Genomic DNA, 22,069 nt, shown 5'->3' on the forward strand with positions numbered 1-22,069 from the left:
GCAACACTCATACTCCAAACCCTAGCAGAGGTTAGGTTGAGGATGTTGCACATCTGTGGTGTTAAGTATTCAGATCCCTTACTTAAGTAAAACTACTCCATTACAGGTAAGTAATGCATTCAAGATCTCACATGTGTAAAAGAATAAGGTATTATCAGTACTTGCAGTATCAAAAGTAAAAGCTTCTCAGTATATTATAATTTTTTACTGACGCATTCACATACATACTGCTTTTTATTCAGTAGTTATTGGAGATTACACTACTTGAGATCATATGTATTGTATGTAAAGTCTGAATCAGAAAAATAACTCTTAACTATAGTAAATAAATGTAGTAAAGTATAAATGACAATATTTACCTCTCAAATGTTATGAAGTACAAGTAACATGAACTGGAAATACTCACAAAACACAAGTGCTTTTTCAGAAATTACAAATTATAAATAGTACAGTCTATATTTTGCATTTCTAATGTAATCATGTAGTTTCCCACATCAAATTTTGTGTTTTCATCTAATTAATGCCTCATCTAACTATGAAGTGTGTGTGCAAACCCTGTAAAGTAAATGTGAATAAAAAACAAATAATTCAATGTACATGGTTAATCAGTGTTTGTCTTTATTTTAATATACAAAAAGATGGATGTATTCTCATCTAGTTTATATTTCTAAGCATTTCAACGCACAGATAAAGTTACCATTCGTACTGTTTAGTGAAACCAATCAACACAGACCGCACATTCACACACATACACACAGTTCACATAAACAGGGAAGGTCACACGATTCAGTCAAACATCCATTCACACTATGAGAAATGAACAATATGTTGACTGTAAAATTTAAAAAAAAAAAAAAAAAAAAAAGGATTTTGCTTTCACAGGATTCACACATGAAAAGGAAGAAACCCTTTACATTTGTCAAGTAAATATATACACGATAATTGATACGTTGTTTTTTTTTGCTTTTTTTCCTTTTTTTTTTTTTGAAGATGAGACTGACTCCATGTTAGTGTTACTAACGAGGTACTGCATGAGGTAACTGGTTTTTCTGTTCAGAAGAGCTGGGTGTAAGACAGCATTTGGAGGTAACAAGCAATCACCGTAGATTTTCTTGTGATCGTTGTTTTCTGGCACAATACGTGAAAGCACCTGGGTCACGTTCAGCTCCCACATAATAATTCAACCCACAGCTTTTTTTTTTGTGTTTTTTTCCTATCAGGAGGCTTTAACATGTGTCCTCATCAGAACATGATCCAGGTGTGATGAGATGTACTTTTATTGATACGCAGAAGAAAACTGCTAAGTCACAGCTGAGTTTAATGAGTTGACTTGAACTATGATATTCAAATGACTATTGCTGTATAATAAATATTGCTGGACCCTTGGACCACGCACATGCCACTGTTTACATAACTCCTAATAGGGCTGCATTATCAATCATGTGGTTATAAACACATCAATGATTTCCAAACACTAAAAACATTGTTCTGTATTGATTGATGGGTTTTTTTCTTTTTTTTTTTTTTTTATATACGTCCTTCACCAAAACTGCACAGACGCAAGCGTTACAGACCACTGTTAAAAGCACCATCTTTTCCACAGCACTAATCAAAGCACAACAGATGAGCCTGTGTGTTGTCCGACGTGGCTAAACTATCACTGAACAGGTCTGAACATCACATCAGCGGGTTAATATTGAGGTAATACTGTTCAAACTGGCATTTTGAGCGAGTGGCCGGTCACAGAAGCCACCCGCCAACAAACCATTAGGGATATTTTTTTTTTTTGTTGGTTTTTTTTTTGTTGTTTTTCTTTTTGTTTGCTTGCTTTTGATGGTATACACACTAAGCTTTCTAATGCAAGTGCTACCTACACAACTTCTGATCCAGAGGAACTGATACCATTATTCACAGAAATCAGTAACACAACCCTCCTATGTTGAAAACTCTGAAAATATATATATAATCACAGGGCTAGTTGTCAAAATGACTTTTAAATATGTAGAGGTGGAATTGGAAATCCTTTTCTGTTTCTGTGAAATGAGAACAGTAATGCCCTGCTTTCTTATTAAAAAAAAAAAAGAAAACAAAAAAAAACAGATCAGTGTTCGGCAACTGTGTGTACAGGTCTATTTACAAGAATCTGCCTCTCTTCTTTTAGATTTGTACAGCATTAACACTGTGGTCAGGCTCTATTTAAAAAAAAAAAAAAATCTCCACAGACAAGAGACCCAACCAGCAATAAAATATCTCAACTACTAAAACACAATAAAATACATAACACAACTTGATATACATGTAGAAAAAGCCTGAGGTACTTGTCAGAATATCTGAGGTCAGTCTGGAGGAGTAAGCAGCTGAGGGCTTACCCAGTCAAAGAAAAAGACAAAAAAAAAAAACAGAATATTAGCCTCACATAATATCATGGATAGTTATCACATGTTAGCGTTATATTAACAAAGAATACATGTACATCTACAAATCCTTGAGTATCCTGGAATAGTCACAGCAGCATAACGGACATTCAATGTATGGTATTCATGTTATGATACACTATGGCATTGCATTTGAGACAAAGGCAACCATTTGAGCTCTCCTTGCATGACGTACAGTGACTGAGGTATCTGGGGACTGGTGTCCGACTGAGTCTATTGAACAAACACCCATGAAAATTAAAAACAGACATGTTGCTTACTCAAGTATGGCCCACGCAAGGATAAACCCCGACTACCTGTCCATGGTTCTTACTTATAACACGCTCTCTATCCATCTCATATCATTTAGTCTTCAAACTCTCTCTCACACACACACACACACACGAACACACATACGCTCGCACAACACACAGTTTAAAATCAAGAATGTGTAACATTGCAACTCCAGACAGCATCCGTCAATGCCCCTGGCACTGGCAAAGGAGTAACTCTGAATTTCTACAATTAAAAAAAGAATCCAGGAATATGTCCATGATAGCGAGCTGGATAGCTTGGCTCTCAACTTAGAGAAAATGTTCCAAAGAAGCCTACTGGATACCTGAGAGGTAGTTCCCCAGGGACAAGACGCTTGTCCCAAATCTTCAAGAAGTCCAAATGTCTAATACAACTGCTCAGCTCCCATTTAGCTCCCTCCCTTACGATAAAACAGCTGTGCTCCGATCGGGTTTTGATCTTTTTTTTTTTTTTTTTTTTTCATTCTGAGGCATTCACAGGTTTAAAATAAGGGAGCGCACTCGAGTTTAAAAATTCCGAGAAGCTTCGACCCCTGAGGAAGATGAATATATTTCGTCTAACAGTCTCAAAACGGTTCCTCCTAGGTGTGCAGCACGTCGTCCGAGGTTTGGAGCAAAGGTTCATTTCATTTGGCCGCAGACGATCATGACCAGACAGGAAAAACAACAAAGAGAACAACTCATGAGGTAATAAAAAATAGACTAACACAAAAGAAATACATGAGGTAATGACGACATTTAAGATTTGACACATGGGTGTTATCAGACGTGCCCATCGCACAGCTTATTACTACTTCAAAACTACAGCAGATGGATGTGTTAGTAAGATCCGACTTAACACCGAAAACATTAAAACAGGAAAAAAAAAAAATACCAGTATTGGGATAAAATAGCAGCTGCATTCAATTTGCTAGTGTTTTTTTTTTTTTTTTTATGTTTTTAAATATTCACGGAGATCCGCTGAGTTTGGATTTGAAAAAATAAAAAGTCAGGAGCCTGGGTGAAGGATGGTGTCACCCGTTCAGGTACTGGACTCTTTGGGAGGTAGGTCCTCGTTGGTGAGAGACGTCACAATGGAGACGGGGCTGTCTGAGGTAGTGCTGCTGATCGTCCTGGCTATCTGGCCGATGCGCTCCTCGACGCAGCCGGCGGACAGGCGCGCCTCTGCGTCGTGGTCCCAGCATTCCTCAATGGTCTCGCACATCTGGCTCAAACCCTGCAGCCACAAACGCGACATTAGAGGAGTTAATAGATGAATATTTTTAAATGAACAGGCGTGATTACTGAACCCAAACAGTTAAGAAAAAGTTCTTTCATAAAGACATAAATCTCTCAGTGAACGCTAATCAAGTTTCAGAAAGAGGAAAAACATAACTGATTCAGAGAACCATGACCTCAGATAATCGAGCTTTATTGCCTGGAAAAAAGGATGTATGACATCCTGGCTTTGCAGCTGAAAATGCGGGAGCAATTCTTCCACTCTTACTCACAGGATGTTTGAGCCAGCAGTCCTTGATGACGGGACGCATCTTCTTGTGCACGACCACATCCTGCAGATCCTCCAGGGAGGGATGCTGGCCTATTTCATCCTCAAACGGCAGCATATACTCGCCAACTGTACCTGAAGAGAGGCAATAAGGCCACAGGATGAAAAGCACATTACACACACACAGACCGGGGGAAAAATAGCACAGTATTGAAAAGTCAGCAAAATGAAAACCGGTTTTCTTTTTTTTGAAAGAGTAACTTTAACCACATTACACCTTTAACCTTCATCAGATAGCTTTCCCAGGCAAAACGAAAACTAATCCTTTGTTTACTGGATCAGCCTGAAGCAGGGTGACCTTTCACCTGTGGGCGAAGAAGCAGCATTCCTGCACTGTTTGACTCACCGTCGTTCTCTGAGCAGCGAGACACCAGCTCCCACAGCACCAAGCCCATGGCGTACATGTCTATCCTCAGGAAGGAGTCTCTCTGGAAGTTGATGGCTCCCTCCAGCACCTCTGGAGCCATGTAACGCCTCGTACCCACCTGGCAGGACAAGGGAAATGAGTCTTTATGAGCGTGTGCAAGGATGTGGTTTTTGAGGGCTACTGATGCTATCGAGCTAATATGATGTACAGATGGTAAAATTATTAGCTGAGCCAAATAAAGCAAAGCAAAATAATGCTTTTGTATTTAACAGGATCCTGATTGGCTGCCGGTTTTGCTTAAAGCAGCAGTGTCCAAACCTTTTTTAAACCACTCTGCTGCCTGAATTAACAGTTTTGAGTTCTTTTCAATCTCTCAATAGGAAATTCACAGCATTAATATTCTCTTTTTTCCAAGTTAATATTTACTAGAGAACCTGCATATTGTATATTAAGCTTATGTGAATGTTTCATCAAAACCCAGGTGACAGTAGGACTTGTATCATAGAGCGAATGAAGAAACTGTAGAAACACAAAAATGAAGGGATTGTATACCTGGCCATGAGTATCTCCTGGAGGTTTTCCTGGTTCAAACCGTACAGCGAGTCCAAAGTCTCCAATGACTGCAGCCAGATCATCTCGTAGCATAACATTCTTACTCTTGAAGTCCCTGGGAATTTAATTTCGGGACAATAATCGCAATGTTGTAATTATGTTGTATGTACTTCAAGGGCAAATTTTTCCTAAATCAAGCATAACCAGGAGAAGGCAGTACTAATCAAAGGCTTGAGCTAAAAAATCAGGTGCAATTATGTTTTCAGCGTTTGGAGCCAGGAGCCATGTATGCTTTTCCCCCTACCTGTGCGCTATGGTGGGTTTGGGCCCCTCTCCCTTGTAGCTCGGAATGTCCTCATGGAGGTAAGCCAAGCCGCGGGACATGGTCTCTGCTATGTGACACAGCTCGCTCCAGGTCACAGTGTTACCCTTCAGGTGGTCTGTCAATGATCCCTGCACACATGCGAAACACACGGAAGAGTCAGGATCGAGGGTTAAAGATGGAACTCTAATTAATGTCACTTGGTGTGGAAGAAGATGTGTGTAGATTATTTCACTTTATCTGCTACTCCAGATATTAAACTATTACAATAAAGCTTAAAATATCATTTAAAAGTACCAACACAAATTAAAACATTGAAACTAAAAGAGATGCTGTATACACTCATGGCAACTGTTAGCATCATGTCTATGGATAAAGGTGATACCAGTCATTATACAAACATAATGCTACGTTGTGGTTAAGGCAGTTACTGTTTAATCCTGTGTTGATATAATAATACCACTGTTGACAAGACCAATGAACAGGATGTTCTGGTAGCCTAAAGGTCAGAAAAAAGGTATCATTTTACTTCATTATTGCTGATATTTTTGATACTAGCGGTATTTGACATCAAATGCCTGTAATAATTTTACACTACACAATTTGTGTAAATCTAAGCAGCTCTAAGATCACCCTTACATATACTTGGAGCTGCAGTCCTGCCATAAGTAATAAAGCTCTGCCTTTAATAAAAACAGTAATGCTCTTTTGTTGAGGTAAATAAAGGCCCCTGCCAATATTGGAAAATATCCAGCAGTGCTGGTCAACATAGAAGCCCTATATCCAACATGAATGTGCTATATGTGGGTATATATATATATATATATATATATATATATATATCTTTGTGTGTGTATGTGTGGGTGGGTGTGTGTATATATAATATATATGGGAAGATGTGTGCTCACCCTTTCGTGAAACTCTGTGATAAGCCACAGCTCTGTCTCCAGGTTGGTTCCGTGCTTCTCTGCTCCGATGTAACGCAAAATGTTCTCATGTCGCATCCCGGGAGTCAGGAATATGTCCCGCTCATTTTGCCATGACTGCTTATCCTGTAAACACAAAATCCACATAGTTAAGTTTAGGTTATGATGATTTATACAAGAACTTTTAAACAGCAAAAGGACAAGATAAAAAAATTGTGCCTTGAATAGATGATGACACACCTGAACAGGGAAGATCTTTACAGCAACATATTCACTCATCAACTGAGCTTTCCAAACACAACCAAAGCGCCCCCTGGCTTTGATTTCCAGCAGCTGCAGAGGTTTCTGACCCACCAAGGGAGATGGAGGAGCTGGTCCGGGATCCTGAATAACAAAACAAGTAAAACCAGTTACTCCTGTTCTGCTGCTGAATTTATATCAAAAGATTTTCCCGCCTCTTCTACAAAACATTACAAGAACAGAAGACCTGTATAATGAGCATTAGCGGCAACAGCCAGCATGAGTGACAAACAGTCTGGAAACTCAAACTTTGTCGGCAGAAAAAAAAAACAAATGGAGGAAAAAAAAATGTTTGCAGTGCCTCAGCTGTCATAGACTACCACTTTAAGTGTGTCAGACTGAAGTATGGCCTGTCTCACCTCGCTCAGATCTACATGGCCGTAGGGAGGTTTGCGGTGGCGGTACATCCACAAGGCCAGGACAAGGGCCAGGGACAGCACGCAGAGAGGCAGCAGGGAGTACACCAGCACATTGAGCAGGGACGGCACTCGGGGTGGAGGCCGGATTTTCACTGTCAAGGAGGAACAGAGTAATTACGGCATGTCAGCTTTATGACATGTAGGTTATTATCAGCATCCCTCACGGACTGTGAGACCTGTTTTTAAAAGAGCAGGGTAACATTTTATCTAGACTGTCCAATCTTCTTCCTCAACTGGCAAATTAGTCTCTGCACGGTCTGTAGAAATGCAACAAATAGGTTGTTGGAAATCTACTAGTTAGCTGGGATGCAGCACTGGACAAATAAGGATACTGAATTCTGCAATTCTATTAGTTTTTTGCTGTAAATGTTTCTTTGTCTATTTGATGTTATATTGTTTTATGACTCAGTATGTTTCCTGATTTGTTGAGATGAAGGGGAGGACTTTGTATAAGGCCTTTGGGCTTCCTTCCTCTCCTGCACAATTTAATATAACTTTTTACTGTGTAATATTTTTATTGTATCCTTTGTGCAAATAAAATCTAATCTGATCCAAAAAGCAAATGAACATGGTGTACTTTTACATTCAGCAAACAGGGAATTGCAAAATTCAATATCAGCTTTGTCTCAATTCACTGTATTTAAGAATGTGTTCATGCTATTAATTTCAGTCTCACGTGTTGATCGCACTTTCAGGAAAACTACAATGTCAATTAGCTAAATATTTTAAAAATTTTTGACGGTGGTTCTAATCCACACAGATATAGAAGACATCATTTAGCAATATTCATGAAAAACTGCCATGTATGTATAAAATACATGTGTTTTGAACATAACAGGATACACATGGGGTTTTTTTTTTTTACTACTAGATGCATAGCTAAGCTTCAATCCCACTAATCTGAGGGGAAAAGCAAAGACCTATTTTCTGCTTGTGCTATATGTAGGATGCATTTGCCACTCACCTCGGCTGCCATTGCCAATCATGTCAGGAAGGTGGGTGAATCGTTCATTGCAGTAGTTGCCCTCGCAGCAGCAGAAGAAGACCTGAGGGTTTTCCTCCATGGAGACACACTCTTGCCTAAAGCGACAGACGACACACCTACATTATTGCTCAGAAAACCAAACGCTGAAACCAGATACATGTCGAAACTATTTTAACAACCGTTAATGCAATGTTTTGAGATACAGACTTCAATTTGAGTGTCTGGGTCCTGTTTTTTTGTGCTGTACATAAACTCTCTACGGACAAAGTTACATTTGTTCTGTTTATTGCCTGGAATCTGGCTTTAACCTGTGCGCTCCTCCGTGTTGGTTACTACTAACGGCGCCACTGTATGAGCAGACAAAGTTTACATTGTTAACTTGAGTGAGCAAAATCTTGTTTTACCGAGAACATATCTTATTAATCTTAATTATCAACCTAAGGGACGCTAAAAACGCTTATCCCAAACTCATAGGAATCACAAGGTTTCTAACCCTGTATGCACATAACTGCAGATATCTGCTCTTTAACAGCACTTTTAATCTTTGTCGTCTTTCACTTTTCACTCACATGAAACTGATCAGAATATTTTTTTTTTTCCCAGGTCCCGCTGCACTGTCTCTACAGTTATAATTACAGCCAACAGCACTTCAGTTCAAAGCAATTTCCCTTGAAACTGTCAACAAATTTGTAGCTGCATCAAAACCTGCAATTTGCGTGCATCCCATTCCAGCAACGCCTTTCAAAAAAAAAAAAAAAAACTGCTTTTGGTTTAAGATATTCAGTTGCTGATTATCATTAATGTGCTAATTTGTCACTCAAAATAGCAGTTATTAATTACTCTTCAAGAAACACAAACTTGTTCCCGAAATTCTCAAAAATCTGCTCAGAAATACCTTGAAGTCTAACACATGAAAAGGCCACAAATCAATGCAGAAATGAACTACTTTAATGGCAGCTAATGGTAAACCCTTTATACACAAAGAACGTGTCATGTAGGAGCAATTATTACAGTTCTCTTTTCTGTGCCTTGCCTTGGTGAGCCACCAGAGATCTCCGGCTCTTGTTTGAAATGCTGCGGCAGGAATATTAAAAAACTAGAAAAGTTTCATCACGCCACACAACTCTGCGCTGGCTCCTGATAAAAGGCTTGTTTAAAATTCTCCCCGTGACTTACAAAATCCTGAGTGGCCCGGTGCCACCGTATCTCTCTGCCATCGTCGGTGCTGTGGACACTGAGCTGTACTCTGCACCGTCGGGGCGGGCTATCTGGTTATTTCTACAGAGAGAATACACGGGAGAGCTGCTGGTTGTGGAGCGTTCGCCCGACATAAATCCCTACTTTTAGAAAGAAGTTCTCAATAGAGAAGCCTGGTCCCGGTATTCTCAAAACAAGATCATGAACTTCATTTTCACATTACTTCACTCTACCTCAGCCTGTACACCTGGCCTTACAGTCTGAATTATGTAACACATTCAATAATTTAGACTTGATATGCAGTGTGTGTGTATAGGTGGTTGCATGTGTGCTCACAGTAAGCTACATACCTTCAGGTATACATTTGATTTTGTATATTTTAATCCATATCCTTGTATATTAAGCTTCATATGCAGTGTTTGCCATCTGTATGTACTTTATTTTTACATGTGTTTGCTTTAGAGCTGCAACAATCAGTCGATCAACAGTAAATTTATCTGCGACAATTCTGATAATTATCTTTTTTTAAAGAAATAATCTGATTCCAGCTTCTCAACTGTGATTTTTTTTAATGTTTCTTTAGTCTTTCATGACAGTAAACTTAATGTCTTTGGGTTGTGGACTGTAGGTTCAGCTTTGAGAAACGCTGATCGACATTTTTCACCATTTTCTGACATTTTACAGACCAAATGACTGATCAATTAATCTAGAAAACAATAGGTGGCTTAACCAATAAGGAAAATAATCATTAGTTGCAGAGCTAGTTTGCTTGTGGTGTGAATGTCGGTCTGCTTTTCGTCACTCACCCTTTATGTTACTTGTTTGAACTGTGTTGAGATTTACTGATAAAAGGTACTGTAAATGAACAAAAATCAATCAATAATGAAGAGAGACCACAGCTAATCTGGTGATATACAGCCTCCTGAATCTCTTTATTTGACGTCATGTTTGCCAGGTTTAGACCTTTTCGGGGCCGCGACTATCAATTTTCAGTGGTGATTAATCTGTTGCTTCGACTGTAAAATGTTCCCAGAGCACAAGATGAAATCTTTTAATTGCATGTTTTCTCCAACCAACAGGTCAAAACCCAAAAGATACTTAATTTAGAATAATATTTAAAAAAAATTGAAAAGGGGCAAATCCTCATATTTGTGATGCTGGAGCTTGCAAACTTTTGCCATGATTTCAGCAATGTATTAATTATTGTGTGTCAAATAATTGATTAATCGTCTCATCTTTTCAACACCTTTTATTTCTGTCCCTGAGAACGCCCCGGGTCAGATAAATGAAGATATATTGAACCACGTGTGGGTAACAGAGGCAGATTTCTCTGTTCTCTCGCTGCCACTCACTCTGGGCATGAGCCAGATACCTAAATTATAAATGTCAACGCACGGTGGCGATGACCTCGCTCCGTGACCTGACCTGTCATAGCAGTTGAAGTCGTCCAGCCAGCAGCCTTTCTTCACCAGCTTGATAGTCCCTGAGGAGTTGAGCCAGGAGGCATAACAGTGCAGTCGCTTGTCCTTCTCCCCCTCACAGCGCTCGAAGCCGCTCTGGTTGGTCCTCTCCGTTCGCCAGTTATCATTGTAGTACACACACTCCCGGGTCTCTGCTTCGCCCAGACTGTACCCTGAGATGGACAGAAGGCCTCAGTCAGCTCACATTGTAATGAATCGAAACTCAACAGTGGAAGCGCAAGACATATGGTGCAGGAGCCGTTCGTTGCCACTAAGAAACCTCTCAGAGAAGAGCCTCTATCAGCACTTTGGCATACAGCCAAATTTGGGATCCCTCTGTAGTAAAAAAAAAAAAAAAAAAAGGGAGTTCCTCTGGGCTGAGAAATTGTTGCTGAATAGTAGTTCAGCATAATCCCGTTCACTAAAAGATCTTTTCAGACAGTAACAACTAAAAAAAAAAAGGAGGAAAAATGACAGGATTTAATTAGCTTTAGAGAAACAATGATATGCCCCTGCTGTTGTATAGAAACACACCAGCATGCTACTTCTACAGATAAGGACTCCTGGATCCTTCTGAAGTATGACACATCTGGAAAGACAGATAAGACCTTCTTCTTTAAAAGGGTTTTTACTGTCATTTAGGAGGAAGAATTTTCCCCTAACCCAGCCGAAACGTAACAATGGCTGTCAATCTCCCCCCAATGTTGCTGAATTTGCGTTTATTCTTCCTCTTTAATGATTTAATGTTGGGACTCAACGCACGCAACATGTAGAAGACGTGTTTTTGATGAAACAATGAAGCAGATAACAGGCCAGTAAATGTCATTCACGTTACGGCTCGGACATTCATGCTTAATCTTTGTTCACAGAAAAAAATAGTGCCTGTCTCTTTAAATCCCTGCCTATAGGAGGCTGCCCATCCCCCCAGTGTTACCCCCACCAAGCCATTAGACACACACACACACACACACACACACACACAGGGGGAGAGAGAGAGAGAGAGAGAGAGAGAGAGAGAGGCACACATACATACATTTAGCTGTCCAGCAGCATACAATGGACTTCATTATAGCATACAGGGATGCATGCAATGACCAAACATCATGCTCATTATTAAGTATGAAGGGAAGGAAGGTAGTAAGGAAAAACACACACATACATACATACACACACACACACACACACACACACACAGCGGTGATGCTCAATGCTCCATTGAGCAGAGATGGCATTTCTGATATCTGTGGTCACATGATCCGGGAGGACTTTTACTACAAGATCATTCCCCAACCCCCCTCCCTCTGTCACTTACTGAGGCTTACACCACAACAACATGAATTCTGGAGAAGCAGCTTACTATACACTCCCAAGCTCTAATCTATAAAGCATAAAGGCATTAGCCCATTGCTATTTGGCACACAAGAGTCAGCTGTGCTTCAATGAAATTTTTATTACAAATCGAGGAATAACTTAAAAAAAAAAAAATTTGGTGATGGGGAGAAGTGGGTGTCATTGTTGTCATAATAACTCTTTGTAGAATACCTAGCTAGGGAGAGAAGGATATCCATGTGTGGGACATACAATAAATCTCCCATATGAGTTGCATTATAAAAAAAAAAAAACACTAAACAAAAGAAAAACAACCCTCATGCTCAATTTCACGTGGTAGCAAGTCACAGTGTGTAACAGTAACCTCAATTCAGGGTAAAGACCTGGCTTCAGACGAGCAGACAGCTGCTGTCTGTTCAAATCAAACACCATTGATTTATGAAAATCAGTACAGAGGAGTGTTTTTTTCTCTCTCTCTCTGTCTCTCTTTTCTTTTCTTCCAAAGGCTCTTGTTGAGGCTGTAACCACAAACAAGAGTCCAGACCTGAGATGTAGCCTATAAGGTTTCAGGATGTTGATGCAGCTGCTGCCTTCTATTCCTGCCTCTGTGAAGAAAGGCGAGGGGAACGCAACAGTTTTACATTTGGATATTAATCATTTTTTTTCGGCATGAAATACTACATGGTTAATAAAAGTGTTTAAAATATTTGAATTTTTTAAATAAGTCAAAGCTGTTGCTGTGCTAATTATCGAGTGTTTAAAACAGGTACAAACAGAGAAAAGGCGATTTATAGGTATAAAATCTCCACAGTAGCACTCACTGCCAAAAAAAAAAAAAAAAAAGTTGAAACAACTAACAAACATAAACTCGTTCGCGAGTCCAAATTTCAAACGCAGAAAATTAACACCTAAAATATATACATATATATATATGTGTGTGTGTCTGCTTCGGGATGAACGATTCGCTATAACTGTTGCAATTTCAGAGAGCAACAATAGCAGCTTACCTGCGCATAAAGTTCCCAGAAGAAGTGAACAAGTCAGCCATGAAAAAGACATGTTCCGTTTGAAATACAGGACAGAGATTCCCCCCTCTTTCCGTCGCGAACATTAAAACTCAGGTTGTCCAAAAATATCAGTCCAGGATCAAAACGACCACAGGCCTCCCGGTCCCTCCAGCAGCCTAACCACCACCACCACAACGCGTGTCAATAGCCGCGACGCTGCAACAATGTTGCAAGAGAAGATAGGAGCGATTAATTAACTGCCGGGCTGTTAGTCCGTTAATAGGTGCAGCATTTCGCATCGGAAGCGGATCCAAAAAGCGAATGGGAAGCTGTTAAACCATCCGAGACGAAAGCCCAGCGCTCTTTTTAAGGTTATTCACTTGGATAGTAGCACCGCTGCGTCGGGAGGTCGGTTGGGGTTTACATGCATGTTACTGATCTGTGTCCAAAATGGCTTCTAAATGGGGAATGGGCTGCAAACAGGGAAACCCGGATGTGTAAACACAAAGAGGGGAATTCAGGCAGCCAGCGAGTGACCTTAACGCGACACCGTAGATACACGCCTGAAACGACTTTATTTTTGCTCGTCGTCGACAATTATTACGTTATTTTACTCGTTTAAACCCCAACAGGGGGGATATGTGGTGTTGGCGAAAGATGTGTGATTCCCACGTTGATAATTATCCCGGTTGCAGCTGATAGTACAACACTTGCACTTTCTGTGATCAGAGTTGCTGTTTTACAGTCTACTTTTCGGTTCTTATCCGTTTTCCCTGGGTTTAAATGACAGTTTAACGTAATTCTTTTTCATTTTATTTGATATTGCAGTGCAGTATTTTTACCTCTTTTTAAAAAATAACGCGCATCGGTATCGAAATCTTGCAGTATGTCACTGCAAAATCTTACCCCATACGAAGTATAAGCTGACATACAGCCTATATTTTAATGTGATTTACTGTATTGGTATAAATATTTATTACAGCTCTGTAATAAATGCCTTGATACAGTACGGCGTAGTCTGTCAGTGTGATACATATATATCCCTGATAGCCGCACAAGCAGTAAGAAAAAATCAGTTTTTTTCTTTCTCTATCCGAATGATCTTTTATGCATAAGTGGCCGTGCTAAAAATAGCTGACCTAATTTGAAGTAACAGGATTCGATAAATGCTATTTAAAATTTATTCGTTCTAATTACTCATTTCACCACCGCACAGTGTTAAATATAAAATATAACTCACACAGCAAAAACCAAAATAGAGCCAAACCACATGCCACATAATGCATTTTATTCTTATCACAAAACAGGAACTACAAGTGTATGACAATAATCTTTCCCAAATTTCCAAACATCCTTTTAGAAGCTGGTGGTATTTCTGTGGATAATTGCCAAATCATCTGAGACGTTATATAAATAATTGGGTGCTTTGTGTCAAAAATATAAAGGCTGATCAGGCTGACTACTCATCAAGTCTCCGAGCCAACAGACAATTACTTTTAGAAGTATTTCCCTCAAAAGAGTTAAGGTTCAAGTTCTTTTCCACTGACTAATTGGGTATGCTTCTCTTTTGTAATCTCCCCAGTTAAGAAGAAATGTTCACCTCCATTAGAGCAACCAATCTAGGAGTATGTGATAGAATAATACAGAATACAGAACATCACTACACATAGTTTTCTACATAGCATTTAAGACACACTCTTTCAAAACGGACATCCTTTGTGTAAAATAATCAATCCCATCATCTCAAAAAAAAAAAAAAAAATCAGCAATGACATTGTTAAAAAACCATTAAGCCTTGCTGGCAGGTTCCTCTCCCTTTCTCTTCTTTGACATCCAGACTAATGACATGTTGGTGACACTGAGCCAATTCGTGCTGCAAATGGCTTAGGAATAAGGTTAGCTATAGGTAATCGCCCTTAAACTAGTGCCGTCGAGTGTAACTCAAGACAAAGCATTTCCTCATTAAGCTATCCTATATTGACCCTGTAACTCAATAGAGGCCACGAGTGAAACCTTGTAAAGCTAGATGTTCTGTTGTCATGACAGTTGGAAGAGAAAGCACATGAGTGCTCATTAAAGGTTCACCAGCCACAACCACGGTGTGACATAGAGAAATGGGAACATGAGGGGGGATGATGCAGTGGTACATAAAAAACATGAAACTATGAGCTAATAGTGTATTTGTAAAAAGGATTTCACCACTTATTCATTGGTCATAGCATGAATAGGTAATGCATATGTTGCATTTATAATATAATGAAAAGCTAGATATAAGCTTGTTGGACAAACTTTAGGTGGATAAAAACTAAATGGAGAATTTTGGAGAAACATTAATGTGGATTATTTAAAATGTGATTTCCTGTTTTGGTGTTTTTCTTTGTTTTTATGTACGTATATCAAAATCCAAAACATCCTGATCCAGATATTTTGTATGTGCGCGTTTGTGTCACTGCTGTTGCAAAAGCCCAAGTCAATTTGAAAACCCTGAGGTGAGCGTCTCGACTTCACAGTAAAATAGATAAATGACACTAGGTGGTAGCAGAGCTCCCCGGGGCAGGTGCAGATACTGCTTCTACCTGTGCAATATCTCTCTTTCACTTTTGATTTATGCACTGTATGTGTGGGGAAGACACAGAGTCTCTATTGTTCACTGCTGACTGCCACTTGTAAGAGGGAAGTGTGTGTTGAAAGGTAGTATTTTGATTACTGGGCTGCGAGTTTGTTCATGTAAAACTATTTAATTTCCCTCCTGGATAAATAAAATGGCCATCATCATCTATCAATCTGTGTTCAGTGGTATCCAGAATATTTCATGTTACTTGGTAATGGACCCATTAGTATGAGGAAAAGCACGGCACTTAAAGGTTTTGTAGTTATGGTGTATAATAGAAAGCAATTACCTGAATCATAGCCTCTGGCCATTTCTACAATGGAATGTGATGGTTAAGTTGGATGTTTCACACTGAGTGAGCATAAAAGGAGGGAAAAAAAAAATGGAAATAAGATTGAAGATAGTGTCGGATCACTACTTTATTTCAGGCTTTGAATGAATCAGTACAAAAATAAAACAACAAGCAATGTCAAACATTTTCTTCAGCTTTTATTATTTTACAGCCCCACAAAGTCAGCATGAGATTACTAGACAGAGTGGTGGCGCGTTTTTCCTCAGCAGATGATCTCATTCCTTCAGTCACATTGCCAACCGACATGGTTTAGAAGTAGTTTGCCACCCTGCGAACAGACTGGATGTTGGGGTTCTCCGCCTGCCACTCCATGTGGGTGCTGTAGTTTCCTCTCTCCACGACGTACATGCGGCCACGGTAGTTAGGCTCCTCATACAACACCCAGCTGTGTATTCAAAAAAAAATTGAAAAATACATGAAATAAGAATATAAATATGCAATATCTGGTATTTACCATACAGATAGTTTTGGTTTTATTTGCCCAATTTTGTTTATGATGCTTAAAGCTTTGATTTTTAATAGCCAAGAATTAAAGTCTACTTTAAGTCCCCCCATATAGCCTTTATAGCAGTATATAAACAGTTAATAAATGGTTTATAACACATTATAATGTAGTTGTTCTGTAAGCAGATATAAGCTTTTATGAATATATTTGCCAAAAACTATTACTCCTCATGTGGGCAATTATTAGTGGTGGTTGGTGTTAAAACAGATAATGAATGAAAATATAGATGTAGATGTAATGATATAAAATATGTCTTCATAGGAGAAGTTATATTTGCTGATAAGTACTGCTGATTAATAAGCATTTATACATTTACTTACCGTATCTGCTTATAAGAGCATAATAATTTTATATCATGTTATACTACATTTATTAAATGTTTGTATTCTGCTTATAAATGCTAAATAGTGGGACTTAAAGCACTTAAAGTATAACTGAATTCATCATAAATAATGTCAAGGTTATCCTGGATAATACACAGGTCCCACTGGCAACAGTTTTCATTGGAACTATTTATTGCTGAAGAAATAGTTCCTATCAAAACTGTTGTTTAAAACTCTGAGATCTGTGAATCATCCAGAGTAACAAGAACACTGTTTCTGGAAAGGGATGCTAGTGTTAAAGCCTTTTTAACTTAGTTTTTCAGTGGAGGAGGTTTAACATGCTTGGTTCGAGTCCAATTGGGGACCTTTTTTTTTTTTTTTTTTTTTTTTTTTTTGGCATGTCATCCCCATCCTCTCGCCCTCCATTTGCTGCCAGCTTGTGACTTTCCTATCTAATAATGACAAAAGTTAATAATGGAAAACAAAATTCCATTCATCTCTTTTGTATTGGGATGGTGGCCAAAATGTCACAAGATGGATATGTCAGCTACTTGCCAAATAAAACCAAAACTATCCCTTATGGTTAAATACCACAAGAGGCAAATGAGAAAATGTGCTTTTTTGTAATTGGGCTGAACTAACCCTTTAACAATTTAGATAGGGTCACACAAGTGATCAATTATACATAAATACAGTCTATCAATGAAGTACAATAAACTATAATAGTCTTAAAGTCTTATGTTCTCTACACTGGTTAAATCAAATGTTAACTATCCCTTGCAGAGATGTTGTGCGTACCCTCCGTCTCCATAAACCTTGATGGAGTTAACAACATTCTTGGTCAGGCCTCGTGCCTGCAGGAATGGACAGTCGTCGCACAGCTCCACACACTGTCCGGAAAAGTTGTCTCCCTCGAACAGCTCCATCCTGTAGTGCTCTCCATGCTGGGGAGGATAATGACATGCCGGCTCGATGAGTCATAGCAACAATGTTCGCCTTCACCTCGCTGCAAAGCACACCAAAGCCTTCTCCTATATGTGACAAGGACTTTATGTGCGCTCAAACACTTGTACCTATAGAATTCTAAAGGTTAAATGTATATGTAGGGGACGACATGTATAGCCCACAGTCTACGTCTGAAGTGCAATGAATGTGTGGTTTTTCTTTCAGCTGTCAGTGTCAATGATGTGAAAACCTGCAAGCTGCTAACATGCGTCTGTGCTACAAGTGCTCCTTTATTAGAAACCTCAGTAGTCCAAATGATTCTCACTTTGATTAGTCTGAAAAACAGATGAGGCCGCACATATGCCAGTCCTGTCTGGCTTTGTTTTTTTTACCAATCAAATATTTGTCTGTCCCTGGGGTCTCACACACACACACACACTTACCATCCTGATTGGCCTGCAGGAGCCCATGTGATCATTATGGGCATTCCAGCGCTGGAATTCAGGGTACTCTCCATGCTCCAGAATGTACTGTTGGCCCTTGAAGTCTGGGTGGTCAAAGCAGACGAAGGCCCCGCTCTCCACACGGATAGAGTTGACCCTGTTCATGAAGCCACGGTCCTGGAAGTTGTCACAGTCGCTGCAGATCTCCAGTTTCCTCCCGGTGAAACATTTCCCCTCATAGAACACAATCTATTTTGCCAAAACAGTGAAGATTACATTTTTTTTTTTCTCCTAACAGATACTTGTACAGAAAGCGCACTTTCGTGGGGGGATAACAGATAGTTAGAAAGATATCATGCAAAAAGTGCCGTTCAACACTGTTAAAAGTAATATCTGAGGTTTGCACCAGTCAGCTACATTGATGTCTTTGTGATGCCTTTGCATTGACATGTTGTTGGTGAACAACTGCGTAGGTTTGGGAGGGCTGTACTGCTGCATCGCACTCCTTGCTGTGGTACTCACCTTTCCTGAGTACTGAGACATTTTCCACTGTTAGCTGTTCCAAACTAGTCACACAGTATAAGAGTGGAAAAATTTGGCCACCCAGATATATATGGCGGACAGAGAGCGTGGTGGTATCGCGAGGCCGAGGCAACAAAAGCACAACAATGGGGGGTTTAGACATTTTGCCACATGGACAGTTTCCCTTACATGTGCCAGTGCTGATATTGGAGTTTGGCTCTGGAGGGCGGAACAATAGAGTGAGAGAGATTTTGCTTTGATTGGGCTTTGAGAGTGATGTCGCACTGGGTCGCGGTTGCAGAGTAATATTTGGGTTGCGTCCAGGCGAGGAGGAAAACAAACAGAGGGAAGGTTAAAGCAGAGGTGAAAGGACATGAATGAGCAAGTGAGAACAAGATGTCTGGTTGGATGAGTAACTGGGAAAATGTAGAAATAATGAGGTGTGGTCCCGTGTCTGAGTTCTGATGGCATCGGGGTGAGCGGAGCAGCTCAGATTCCTCACTCCAAACAGATTTCCCTCCAGCTTTTATGTTAGGAACCTCTCTGTTGTTGTTTCTCTGCTGTTGATCCAGAGAGGATCCCTGGATCAGTTTAGACCTTGACCCATGAAAATCCGGGTGGAGACTCTCAGCCACGACATCAAAGACCACCAGTTTTTAAGGTTAAGCAGGCGGGGCAGGATACAAAACAGATAAAACCTGTTTTCCATGACAGCAGATCCCTCTCTCTCCATTTACAGTAGAGATAAAACACAAAATGTGGAATGATTTATTGCACTTGAGTGGAATTTTAGAGATTAGTGAGTAGATTTGGACTAAAGCAAACATTAATAGCCATGAGTAGTGTAAAACATTTGTCTGAGGTGTGTAGATTCAAAAATCACGTGGACTTTTATGTAAGCTTATGTCAGTCCATTTGTTCACCAGTTGGCCTGTTTGAGGTTTCTGGTTTCATCACTGTTTTTTTTTTTCTTTCTGACAGACTAGTTGCAGCTAATACACCAAAAAAAACACACCAAAAGTAATCTATGCGTGTGTAGGAGACAGATGGATTCTTAACATTTTTATTGTACAGCATTTACTGCTGTTTTTAGGAAACTATTCTTGTATTGGAGCAGTGCTCTCAATGTATTCTGAATATCTGTGATATTTCTGCTGCACTAAAGAAAATCTTTTGTGGAGCATCTCTTTGTACGACAGTTGGCTGCAGTGTTTCATTCTCTTCCATTAGATTTATGTCAAGTGCTGGTTCAAGTCAATTCAGACTTTATGCTTTATACTGAGTCCATTGAGCTCTAGTGCTGATGCTTGATAAAGAGCACTGAGCCAAAGGTATTACACATCATATGGGTCAGACTCATGCACCTAAAGCAAACATACTGTACCTTTGACTAATATCCTCTTGTCCTCTTAAGGTATAAATCCCACTAATACAAATCTTTATCTATGAGTCCGTGACAAATGCATACATTTATATTTGCAAAAGTCTCATATATTATATACAGTAGTTGACAAAGGGTGGGCACCTCTTGCATAATTCAGGAATCTGAGCATTGGGAAACTGTTAACTCCTGAACACAGTGTACCCAGGGCAAGTAGAGGTGCTAAGCATATAGACTTAACAGCGATAGACCATTTAAATGGATGTTACCATGACAGGACAAAGTATGAACGGGTATAAAAAGAGGGAGAGTCGATGAATACATCTCAGTTATTGACCAAATTCGAGACAGACAAACCAGCAAGGTATGTACACATAAAAAGAGCTTTTCTGGGGGGGATGAATATATTCTCTTATTTGCATTCTCCTTTTTTGTGTATTTAACTTTTTCAATGCTTTTTTGAAACATGTTTAATAAAAATCAATGTTAGCTGTAAATTTTTGCCATTGAATGTCAATATCACCGTGCATGCAGCCTGATACACATGTTTTGTTTATCCAGAATGTCTATAACACTATAGATAGATCAGATAATCACCTCTACAAAAAAAGACTGTAGAAAGAGTTATGTCTCACACTGATTCACACTGAATGCTGATAGTACTGCACATATTGTATCATCAAATCTGTGCTTTATCTCTCGTAGGCTGCTGCACTGAACAGAACAATGAAGTTGTTGGTCTTGGCTTTAAGCGTCGCCCTGCTGTTTACAGCTGGTGAGTCTGTCACTGATTCTCCACTGAATAAACACTACCTCTGCTGCTGTGCAACAGGGAGGTCTGCTTTCACCTTTATTAGTCTTCACTGCACAGGAGCACAGTCTCTGTAGACCTGTCAAAATCTCAAAGGCATTTTTTTTTTCACTTTGCAACAGATAGTAGGAGTCATAAAGATGAAAGTAATTATGCAAAAAAAACAAATGACTTACTTGTGAAGGAAAAACATTATCCTACGTGGCTCCATGCACATCTTTAACATCCAAGTAGACTGAATTAATCCTTATGAATAACTTGCAAATACTAATTACCCCACATTAGATTCTTACAGAGAACAAATCAACCATATTAGGAAAGAATTACAGACACAATGACTGAATGAATGTTATCTTGCTCTCTCTGTTCTCAGGTGAAGCTCTGAACTGTCACCGATGTGTCTCCAAAAAGGCTGGAGGAACCTGTGAGCTCAGTGTGGAGACTTGTCAACCAGAGAAGGACGGCTGTGCTGCTGCCAAGTTCCTCAGAGCACCACGTGAGTTTCTCACCATACTCAAGTATTCAACTATTCTTTCATTACAACAGGGATGTAAGAATAGGTTTGCATTTTTTTTTAAAAATGACTGAATGTCTACAATCCAATACAACACAATTAAGTATATCATCCTTGCTAATCATAGTAAAGTTGATTCAAGTAAAGTATTATAACATTTTACATGGAAAGTCAACTGCTTTGTGAATTGTGTGACTTACTTACTGCACATAATAAAAGCAAGTTTTTGTTAAAAGCCGACTTTTTCCTTTTTTACTTTCCTAGATGGCCAATACCAGAAATGCATGGCTCTGTCAGACTGTGAGATGTTGAAGATGAATGCATACATTGACATCAAGTGCTGTAGTGATGACATGTGCAACACCTTTTAAAATTCAAAAAAGAATATTATGTGTAAAAGGAAAAAAAAGTGTGCTAGGGTACCTTTGAGCAAGGCACTTAAACCAAATGACTGTGATTGCATGTATTAATTTGAAGCAGCTACTTTTCACTCTGTAACCCCAAATAAAAAAGTTTGAACAAGA

The 22,069-nt window shown here is 39.4% G+C and overlaps 3 protein-coding genes across 5 annotated transcripts; 1 reads left to right on the plus strand and 2 right to left on the minus strand.

Annotated features, from left to right (window-relative positions):
- Window positions 1-596: 596 nt before the first annotated feature.
- On the minus strand, window positions 597-13,708 carry LOC121909044 (activin receptor type-2B-like). The gene is made up of 11 exons (XM_042429408.1): window positions 13,139-13,708; window positions 10,768-10,975; window positions 8,125-8,240; window positions 7,101-7,252; window positions 6,682-6,825; window positions 6,424-6,567; window positions 5,498-5,646; window positions 5,194-5,308; window positions 4,621-4,759; window positions 4,219-4,349; window positions 597-3,944 (listed from the first exon to the last, which is right to left on the minus strand). The coding sequence occupies exons 1-11, from the start codon at window positions 13,188-13,190 to the stop codon at window positions 3,750-3,752; spliced, it is 1,545 nt and encodes a 514-aa protein (XP_042285342.1). The 5' UTR covers window positions 13,191-13,708; the 3' UTR covers window positions 597-3,749.
- On the plus strand, window positions 13,430-22,039 carry ly97.3 (lymphocyte antigen 97, tandem duplicate 3). Of its 3 annotated transcripts, none has more exons than XM_042429411.1 (4): window positions 13,430-13,509; window positions 20,926-20,995; window positions 21,405-21,527; window positions 21,810-22,039. In XM_042429411.1, the coding sequence occupies exons 2-4, from the start codon at window positions 20,947-20,949 to the stop codon at window positions 21,914-21,916; spliced, it is 279 nt and encodes a 92-aa protein (XP_042285345.1). In that variant the 5' UTR covers window positions 13,430-13,509; window positions 20,926-20,946; the 3' UTR covers window positions 21,917-22,039. The 3 variants fall into 3 exon arrangements, with proteins under 3 accessions (XP_042285345.1, XP_042285344.1, XP_042285346.1); XM_042429410.1 differs by having other exon boundaries at window positions 13,462-13,546; XM_042429412.1 differs by lacking the exon at window positions 13,430-13,509 and adding an exon at window positions 20,497-20,584.
- On the minus strand, window positions 16,219-18,976 carry LOC121909045 (gamma-crystallin N-A-like). The gene is made up of 4 exons (XM_042429409.1): window positions 18,840-18,976; window positions 18,318-18,566; window positions 17,728-17,873; window positions 16,219-16,486 (listed from the first exon to the last, which is right to left on the minus strand). The coding sequence occupies exons 1-4, from the start codon at window positions 18,858-18,860 to the stop codon at window positions 16,351-16,353; spliced, it is 552 nt and encodes a 183-aa protein (XP_042285343.1). The 5' UTR covers window positions 18,861-18,976; the 3' UTR covers window positions 16,219-16,350.
- Window positions 22,040-22,069: the final 30 nt, after the last annotated feature.

This window comes from Thunnus maccoyii, chromosome 12 (genome assembly GCF_910596095.1).
Source record: "Thunnus maccoyii chromosome 12, fThuMac1.1, whole genome shotgun sequence".
In the NCBI taxonomy this organism is placed as follows: Eukaryota; Metazoa; Chordata; class Actinopteri; order Scombriformes; family Scombridae; genus Thunnus; species Thunnus maccoyii.